Here is a 9,504-nt window from a genome sequence, read left to right as displayed (position 1 = left end):
TTCCACCAGGTGAGCATCCATGTGGCTGGGACAGGAGGGGTCTGGACGCCCCTGCCCTGTCCCCAGAGCTCTGGGGGTGATGTTGGGACCATGTGGGGCTCCTCAACCCAGGGGTTGGGATGGGGACAGGGTCTCTCTGATGGGGACAAGGTCCCTCTGATGTCCCCATCCCTGCAGCAGGAACCCCTACGCGGCGCTGGTGACCAGCCTGAGGGCAACCTGGCTCTCGGGGAAGACACGGCCCATGGAATTCCGGGTGGCCCAACTGGAAGCCCTGGGACACTTCTTGGATGAGAAGAAGCAGGAGATCCTGGAGGCCACCGCCTTGGACATGGGCAAGGTGAGGTGGGGTGGGAGAGGGGGGCTGGGACCAGGGGGGACACAGAGGCTGGAGGGGCCGAGGGGCTGCCCACGGCCCTGCCGGCTCCTGGTGTCACACAGAGGGTTGAGGTGGTGCCCCAATGGAGCTTCATCACCATCACGGTCCCCACGGTGAGCTCAGGGCCAGGGGACGTGGGTGGAAGCAGCGAAAATGAAACCCAGCTGGAGCTTTTCCTGTCCCACCTCCTCCAGAGCTGTCCTTAACCTCGGGGTGGGCAGAGGGGGGACTGTGAGGGGCGTCTGGGCATAATTAGCCATTCTCCAACCCATCAGCCTCAGTTCTTCTCGCCAGGTCCATCCTTGGCTCCTGTCACCCCCCCTCCGTGTGCTCCCTGCCTTGGGCTTTCCACCAAATGTCCCCTCCTCTCTCTGGGTGCTCACCCAGGTCCAGCTCAGGGCCAGGACCCCCCCACTTTGCATCATCCCCTCCCTCTCTGCTCCTTCCCTCACACCTACATCAGGGTCACCAAGAGCAGAGGCAGAGCAGACCTGTCCCCTGCATCTCCATAAGTCCCCAAAGAGACTTCTCCCCACATGAGATGTCCCCCTCCAGCCCCACCAGCTCCACAGTTTCCCCTTGGTCCAGCTCATCTGCCCACAACCAGAGCCTCACGCAGGACTCATCATCTCCTCTTTTCCATCCTAGTTGAGAACTTCCCTTTGGGCACCTTCCCCATCCTTACCGCCCTCCAGATCGAGGGGATCCACATATTTTCCTTATTTTTAAGCAGCCAGATCCAGCGCCGAGAGGAGACCCTCGTCCCGTCAGGGAGAGGTGTCCTGGGTTTCACCCCGTTCCCCATCTGCTCCTCCACCCTTGGGTGCTCCTCCTCTCCTTGTGGTGGCCTGGGCTGTAGCTGGTGGCCATTGGCATGAAGGTCTTGCCCATCCACCCTTCCACATGAGATAAGAAAACCATCGGAGGCTCCCGACTGCTCTCACCCAAGGGCCAAATCCAGGTGGAAGCCTCTGCTGATAAGCCCAAGACAATGCAGTGCTAAATCTGGGATTTCACATCTTGGTTAGCCCAAAAATTAACCATTTCACAGTAGCAAAGTCATAAATTTATAGTTTTTTCTTTAATTCCTTGGTTTCCTCTTCACCTGCCCACCCCAAGCCCAGGTTGGCAGCACCTCTCTGAGGCTTGTCCCCAAGCCCCCGGTGATAACTAGGGCTTAATGAACCCCCACAGCTTGTTCGTGGACCCAGGGATGGAGCATTGTGTGACACACGGGTGCGTCCAGCCCAGGCTCACTGGAGGATGCTCAGAAACAGACCAAATACACACAATACTCCCAAATATTTGTTGGGAGCAAGGGGGCTGCCTCTCCATCCATGGTGAGAGCCCTCTGAGGGCTCCGTGCTCGCTGCCGTGACACTGGGGGTGGCCCCAGGCCACCCAGCAAGGTGAGCAGCCCCATCATGATGCTTCCATGACTCCTGGGAAAAGGAAAAATGAGATCCCTCAAACATCTACTGCAGCTCCCATCCCCAGAGAGCAATTTGTGCTCCCACACGAGGCCATCAGAGTGTCCTCCTGCCTGTGGTTCACCCAGTCTCTTCTTGGGGACACGCTGGACACCTCCTGCGACACGTTCCATGGGCGCTGGGTCTCTGCTTCTTCTTTTCTTCCACTCTGTGGTGAGGTACCAGGCTTGGTTTGTTCTGGTGTCACCTTGGAAAGCCCCCCCCATGGGGCTCAGCATCCCCTGCCACCAGCCCACCCAAAGCCACCCCATTGGCCCCAACGGCCACCGCAGCGGGCTGGTAGTTGGCCAGGGTTGGCCACACTTCCTCATCTGCCCAAGGTTCCCTTTTCCTTGGAAGAGTTATCCAACTGGTGCTATCCACTTTCTCTCTGCTTGGATGGGCAGCCCAGCTTCTCCCTTGACCCTGCTTCTCCTCCCAACATCGGGCTGAGCCACACACCTGCCCTGCTCCCAAATTCTTCCAATTTTTGGGTTCCCTCTCCCAGTGACCACCCAACCTCTGGAAACCTTTGCTTCCTGCTCTCCCCCTTGTCCTAGGCTTGGTGGTGGATCTCCTCCCCATTTTCCCAGCTCACCCCCAAAAAAAACCCTGCACCAACAGCCTCCAAAATGGGAATACTCCCTTTTATCCCATATTTCTCCCCAAATCTTGACACCTGGGTGGTGGAGATTCCCCAGGAATCGCTGGGTTTATCCTTCGAACCTGCCACTGCCCCACCAGGCCCCGTCCACCTCACCTTCCACCGTACTCCTGGGTGAGAAACCCAACTGTAAGGACAAACATTGAGGTGTCTCCCATGGATGGAAGGTGAGGAGATGCTGGTGGAGCTGGACCTCAGCACCAGGGTTGGTCCCCATGGCGGTGAGAAGTCCATGATGGGAAAATCAACGGGGGCTTGGTGGGGGGATTTGCAGATCCTGGGTAAAATAATACTCATGGGAGGGAGAAGAGCTGCAGGACAGGCCAAGGTGACACGCAGGGTCTTCTGTATCCCCAGCCCCGCTTTGAAGCCGAATTCTCCGAGATCCTTCTCTGCAAGAACGAGCTCCATGAGACGCTGAACAACCTGTCCCACTGGATGAAGGACGAGCACGTGGACAAGAACATGGTACGGGGGGAGATGGGAGAACCGTAGAATCATGGAATCATCCAGGTTGGAAGGGACCTTTCAGATCATCGAGTCCAACCATCAACGCAACACTGCCCAAACCACCACTAACCCATGTTCCTCAGCACCATGTCTGCCTGGCTTTTAGATACCTCCAGGGATGGGGACCCCACCACTTCCCTTTGGAGTTCCAATGTCTGAGAACCTGTTTAGTGCAGAATTTTTTCCCAATATCCATCCTAAACCTCCCCTGGTGCAACTTGAAGACATTTCCTCTTGTCCCATCACCTGTTCCTTGGGAGAAGAGACCGACCCCTCCCTGGCTACACCCTCCTTTCAGGGAGTTGGAGAGAGCAATAAGGTCTCCCCTCAGCCTCCTCTTCTCCAGGCTGAACACCCCCAGCTCCCTCAGCTGCTCTTCAAAGGACTTGTTCTCCAGAGGGAAAGGATGGGGGGATGAAGGAGATGAGGGAGAGGATGAGGGGAAGGACCAGGGCAGAGGTGGGTGGGATGTGGGTATGGAGATGATGGTGCAATGAAGCACTCTTGATGTGGTGGGTGTCCTGCAGGCAACCCGACTGGACTCGGCCTTCATCCGCAAGGACCCCTATGGGGTGGTGCTCATCATCGCACCCTGGAACTACCCCATCAACCTCGTCCTGGTGCCCCTCATCGGGGCCATCGCTGCCGGTGAGCCCAACCTGTCCCCCGGCCCAGTGCCAGACACCATAGAGGGTACCTTGTCCCCAGGCCAGGGTGCCAGAAGGGCTGGCTGTCACCGTGTCACTTCTCTGACATCCTGTCCATCTCCCTTTAGGTAACTGTGTCATCGTCAAACCCTCGGAGATGACCAAGAACTCTGAGAAACTGGTGGCTGAAGCACTGCCCAGTTACCTGGACAAAGTAAGAAGCTCTCCTTGTCCTAATCCCTGCCCCATGGTCGTGGTGTCCCCAACCCTACCTTGCCCACACCATCCCCAGTCTCAGGTTCCTCCTTCCTCCATGGTGTCCACATGCCTGGCAGCCCGGGATGGTCTTGGTGGGGACAGGGAGAGAGTGGCCCAGGCAGATGGTGATGGGGTGGGACCCTTCCTCTTACCTTGCAGGACTGCTTTGCCGTGGTGACCGGCGGTGCGCAGGAGACTACCAGGCTGCTGGAGAACAAATTTGACTACATCTTCTACACCGGTACATCCCGTGGGCCAGAGAAAAAACCATGGAGGTTTTTGTGGAATGAGGAAGAGGGACTCCTACTGGAGATCCCACTGTGGCTCCCCCAACGTGAGATGATGGGCAGCTGCCTGCAAGCAGGACCCCTTCCCTGCCCTCTGAGCAGGCAGGGCTTGTGTTGGGGATGTGGTGTCAGGGTCTGTTGGAGGATCTGCCACCAAGGTGCCTGAGAATCTAATAGCCATAACTGGGTGTGTACTGGCTGAGCTGGGGGAGGCCACGGTTGAGCTGGAGAAGGTGGTGGAGAAGTGGGGCTTATAGAATCATTTTGGTTGGAAGAGACCTTTCAGATCATCGAGTCCAACCGTCAACCCAACACTGCCAGAGCCACCACTAAACCATGGCTCTCAGCTCCACATCTACATGTCTTATACATCTCACATGTATTTATACCTCCAGGGATGGTGATTCCACCACATCCCTGGGCAGCCTCTTCCAATGCTTGACTTGACATCTCTTCCCTGGCCCTGGCTCTTCATAAGGCTGAGGCCACGAGATGGGCTATGGCTGGTGGGATCCTCACCATGACCCATCTTTTCCTGCCCCACAGGCAGCCCCTCCGTGGGGAGGCTCATCATGATGGCAGCTGCCAAGCACCTCACGCCGGTGACGCTGGAGTTGGGGGGCAAGAACCCCTGCTACGTCTCTGACACCTGCGACGTGCAGAACGTGGCCCAACCACATCCCTGGGCAGCCTCTTCCAATGCTTGACTTGACATCTCTTCCCTGGCCCTGGCTCTTCATAAGGCTGAGGCCACGAGATGGGCTATGGCTGGTGGGATCCTCACCATGACCCATCTTTTCCTGCCCCACAGGCAGCCCCTCCGTGGGGAGGCTCATCATGATGGCAGCTGCCAAGCACCTCACGCCGGTGACGCTGGAGTTGGGGGGCAAGAACCCCTGCTACGTCTCTGACACCTGCGACGTGCAGAACGTGGCCCAACGGGTGGCCTGGGGACGCTTCTTCAACGCGGGACAGACCTGCATCGCCCCCGACTACGTCCTCTGCAGCCTGGAGATGCAGGAGAAGCTGCTGGTGGCCCTGAGCAAAGCCGTCAATGATTTTTATGGCTCCAACCCTCAGGAGTCCCCCAACTTTGGCCGCATCGTGGGGGACAAGCAGTTCCAGCGGCTGCAGGAGATGCTCGACAGCGGGCAAGTGGTCATCGGAGGAGAGACGGACGAGGCCCAGCGCTATATCGGTGAGGGCATGAACTTTGCAGAAGTCTTCATCCTTGCACAGGGTGGGCTTGAATTTTGGAGAGGGCCTCCCAACTCTGGGGGGAGGTTTCTGGATGGAAGTGACCTCGATGGAAGGTTTTCAGGGGGAATCGGGGAGCTTGGCGAGGCGACCTGGCTTAGAGGAGGTGTGGGGCTTGGGGAGAGGACCAATGTGTCACCTTCAACCTCTTGTGCGTGGGGTTTCTTTCTTGGCAGCTCCCACGGTGCTGGTGGACGTGCAGCCCTCTGACCCTATCATGCAGGAGGAGATCTTTGGCCCCATCCTGCCCATTATCACCGTGGCCAACGTGGACGAAGCCATTGACTTCATCAATAGCCGCGAGCGGCCGCTGGTTGTGTATGCCTTCTCCTCCAACAGCAAGGTAGAGCCCACAGGCTGCCTGAAGCCAGGGCTACGCTGGCCCCGAGCTCCTTGGCAGGTGTTTTCAGCCACGTTCATTCTCCAAAAACCTTCTTTAGGGCAGGCAGCCCCGGTTGTGAGGGAGGGATTGCAGCTGGAGGTGTGGGAACACGGCGTGAGACCCACGTCCACCTCCTCTGCTTCCATCCCAGGTGGTCAACCAGGTCCTGGAGAGGACCAGCAGCGGTGGCTTCTGTGGCAACGACACCCTGATGCACGTGACGTTGACTTCACTGCCCTTTGGTGGCATCGGTAGGTCCAAAGCCCCCAATCTACTTGCCCCCTGGGCCAGTGTGATCCTCCCCACGGTGCCCAAGCCGTGCTGACCATGGGGAGGAAGGATCTCAGGGGAGATGGAGCACCCAAACCTGAGCCCCCAGGTCCTGGGGGCTCAGTGGTCCGTGGGGAAATCCTTCTGCATCAGATGGAATCCCACCAGAAGCCCTTGGCTTCTCTGAACTGTGGCTGAGCTCTCGGGCTTTGCAGTCCTGTGTCTGTTGGACACGTGTTGAGCACCGTGAAGTTCTTTCTCTCTGTGTTGGCCATCCCAACCACAGTTCCCTGGGGATGTGGAGGATGTCTTGCTCCAGAGGCAGGAAATTTTGAATGTGGCCACCACAGAAACATCTCTAGACCTTCCTTTCCGCGTGCAGTGCCTCTGGAGGGTGCCAGCAGCCAGCCTGTCTCCATCCTGCTGCTCTGTAGGAGAAAAGGTGGAAATTGTCGTTTATCCACAGTTTTCAGGCACTTAGAATTTCAGTTTTTCATGGATCTCCATTTCGGACTCCCAAATGTAGACACATTCCCTTGTATAAACTCCCAAAGACCTATATTGCATAAACCCCTTGAGGAACCAAGAGCAGAGGGCCCAGATGAGGCTTAAAAACTTGAGAAGCCCTTGCCATTGTCCCATCTCAGAACCTGCACACGACCCGAGGGTGCTGTTTTTAAGGCAAATTGATTTACACGTGCCATCTCGCGTGGTCCTTCCTGCTGCTTCCCACAAAGCCTTTGCAAACCAGCAGACCCTGAGAAAGGTCTACATTTCACTCTGAACCTTTCACCAAGGTTTCCCACTGGAGAAAGGCAGCCAAGGAGGCCGTGGCTCCTCTTCCTGCAGGGTGAGAATCTTCTCCCTATCTACAGCGGCCACCGGCAAGGATTCCCAGCGACGTGAAGGAAGGAAATTAGGGCCACCCAGGGAAGTGGTTGAGTCACCACCCCTGGAGGTACTTAAAAGCTGTGTAGACGTGGTGCTGAGGGAGGAGTGGACTTGGCAGCGTTGGCTTTAGACTCCATGATCTCCAAGGTCTTTTCTAACCTCTTCCAACACCTCTGGTGTCAGCTCTAAGTCGTGGCATCTCCTGTCTGAGGTGATGTGTGTGATTCTGAGCTCCCATGGGATGTTTCCTATCCAGAGCATCAGCTGGAAAACCATCCTTTCGTTCTTTTAAAGACCTTGGAACACAGCTGTGTCTGGTTCTGCATCCTCCCACTACAACACCAGGCAGATGCTTGAGTAGGAACAGGGCAAGCGTGCACCATATTCCTTCCTGAAAGCCTTCCAGCTTCCATCCCTTTCCAGTTCAGGTGATTTTCCAAGCCAGAAGGGTCCCAGATGTCCAGTAAAAGGTGCTGGACTCCATACATTCCAGGCTCTCCTTGATTCCAGGAAAACCTTTAGTCACAATGGTACCCCTGTGACACAGTATTTCATGGCTCACAGGCAGAAACAGCACTTTGGGGCTGTGTTTCTTCTGGATGTTGACTTGGGCTGAAAAAAACCCGTGTCCAGAAGTGCTTCTCTCTCCCCTGGGAGAGGAAGGAGCGATGGAGGCTTCCACTTTTGATCAGACGATCTCCACAAGCATGGAAAACCCGCTCCTGTCCTCCACCCGAGACTCGGTTGGCCAAGAGACATCCAGTGACCTCTGTTCATTCTGGGGCTGCTGACGCCATGAGATACCAAACGTTGACTCATCAACTTGACCTGGACTTCCATTTTATCAGGAAAACCGACCGGCTGGAGCTGACTGGCAGAATTTTATCACATCAGTTATCAGCCCAGGGAGGGATTTCCTTATTTGCTACCAGCTCTTGGCCACCCTTCCCCTCCCAACTGTCATTTCACCCATCCTTGGAGACGGGTCACACCCTCACAGGGTAGGGACACTTGGATGGTGGGAACATCTCGCAGCTGCTGCCCTTTCCAACACCACATCCTCAGTGATGCCCTTCCCAGTAGATTTCATGATCAAAAAAGGAGGTTTTTCCGTTGTGTTGGGGTTTTTTGTTTTTTTTTAATCACTAAAGTCTTCAGATTCAGAGCAAAAAGAAAACAGGAAGTTGAGCGGCGATGCAGGAAGCACCTGCGAAAGAAGAGTTGATGATCTAAAAACAAGACTATTTTTTCTTTGCTGAGCGTTTTTAGGTGCTTAAGCACCCATGGAAGATGGGGACACATCTCCCAGCATCCTCAAGGGCACCCGTTAAACAAGTTGGAGCTGTTTCAGGCTGGTTTAAAGCACCGTTTCCTCCCTGGAGGGTGAAGGTTGGAAGCTCTCGCTGCCTCTTCTCTGCCACGACACCTTTCCTGGTCCCCCCTCTCCCTCCTGTTGGGAAGATGACATTTTTCTCGAGCTGGGTTCAACGTGGTGAGCTTTGCACCAGGGCCACACGTGTTACCTGAAAGGATGACATCCCGACTGATGAGAGGGTTGTCAGGAACCTTTCTTCCTCCCAGCCCAGTCTTCCTCCTCCAAACACCCCTCAATCCCCATTTGGGTGTCCATCTAGGCCACCTCCACGGTCTTCTTTAGATCATTTTCCGGGAAAACTTGGCCATGGCCAACTTTTTCCACCAACCCTGGTGTTAGAAAGCAGCTGGATGAAGATGTGGTGCCATCCACAGACACAGAGTCTCTATTGCTTCCTCCAGGGGAAGCTGGCAGCTTCGTTTTGGGCTCGTTGGCCCTGAAACGGTGGGTGAGTGATGGCCAGATCCTGCCACCAACCAGGGGGACCTGTGCTTGGTGTGTTGCAGGGAGCAGCGGGCTGGGGATGGATCCTGCCACCAACCAGGGGGACCTGTGCTGTGTGTTGCAGGGAGCAGCGGGCTGGGAATGTACCACGGCAAGTTCACCTTCGATACCTTCAGCCACCACCGGGGCTGCCTGCACCGCAACTTGGGCCTGGAGGCCTTCAACGCCCTGCGCTACCCACCCTACACCCAGCAGAAGCTGGGGATGGTCCGGGCCGCCTCGGAGGTGAAGCGCAAGGGTGGCTGCACCCTGCTCTGAGGGGCTCCTGCCACCCGTCATGGTGGCCACATGCAATGAAAGGTGGTTCCTTGCAACTGGTGGCCTCCTGTGTGCTTCCCTTTGGCTTCTCTGCCTGCCCCACATCTCCACGTGCAGGTCCCACAGACACCTTGATGGCTTGGTGGGTTCCACCCACACCGGGTGCCATCAGCCCCCTGCTCCATCACTGCTGGTCCCACCACAGCGGAGGGGTGGAAGGGCTCCAGGGTGATGCTGGTGGTCACCTCCCACCTTGAGGACCTTCCCCTGAGGAGATCCACACCAACGTTGTCCTCCCAAATCCTTGAGCTGGGATGATCCCAGTTTCCTCTGCCCCATGCCCTCCCGTATCT

At 56.4% G+C, this 9,504-nt stretch overlaps 1 protein-coding gene across 1 annotated transcript in view; it reads left to right on the top strand.

The window, feature by feature from the left end:
* LOC106891946 (aldehyde dehydrogenase family 3 member B1-like) overlaps positions 1-9,207 on the top strand; it is a 15,294-nt gene extending 6,087 nt beyond the window's left edge. Inside the window, exons 4-12 of the mRNA XM_014948777.1 lie at positions 161-340; positions 2,870-2,980; positions 3,550-3,670; positions 3,798-3,883; positions 4,087-4,168; positions 5,026-5,412; positions 5,648-5,814; positions 6,005-6,104; positions 8,958-9,207. Coding sequence (XP_014804263.1) covers positions 161-340; positions 2,870-2,980; positions 3,550-3,670; positions 3,798-3,883; positions 4,087-4,168; positions 5,026-5,412; positions 5,648-5,814; positions 6,005-6,104; positions 8,958-9,151 — 1,428 coding nt within the window. The 3' untranslated portion in view covers positions 9,152-9,207. The remainder of the gene's footprint in view (positions 1-160; positions 341-2,869; positions 2,981-3,549; positions 3,671-3,797; positions 3,884-4,086; positions 4,169-5,025; positions 5,413-5,647; positions 5,815-6,004; positions 6,105-8,957) is intronic.
* The last annotated feature ends 297 nt before the right edge of the window (positions 9,208-9,504 follow it).

This window comes from Calidris pugnax, unplaced genomic scaffold, assembly GCF_001431845.1.
Source record: "Calidris pugnax isolate Ruff unplaced genomic scaffold, ASM143184v1 scaffold107, whole genome shotgun sequence".
In the NCBI taxonomy this organism is placed as follows: domain Eukaryota; kingdom Metazoa; phylum Chordata; class Aves; order Charadriiformes; family Scolopacidae; genus Calidris; species Calidris pugnax.
Note: the sequence above shows the minus strand (reverse complement) of the source record. Positions and strands in the feature narration are given on the sequence as shown.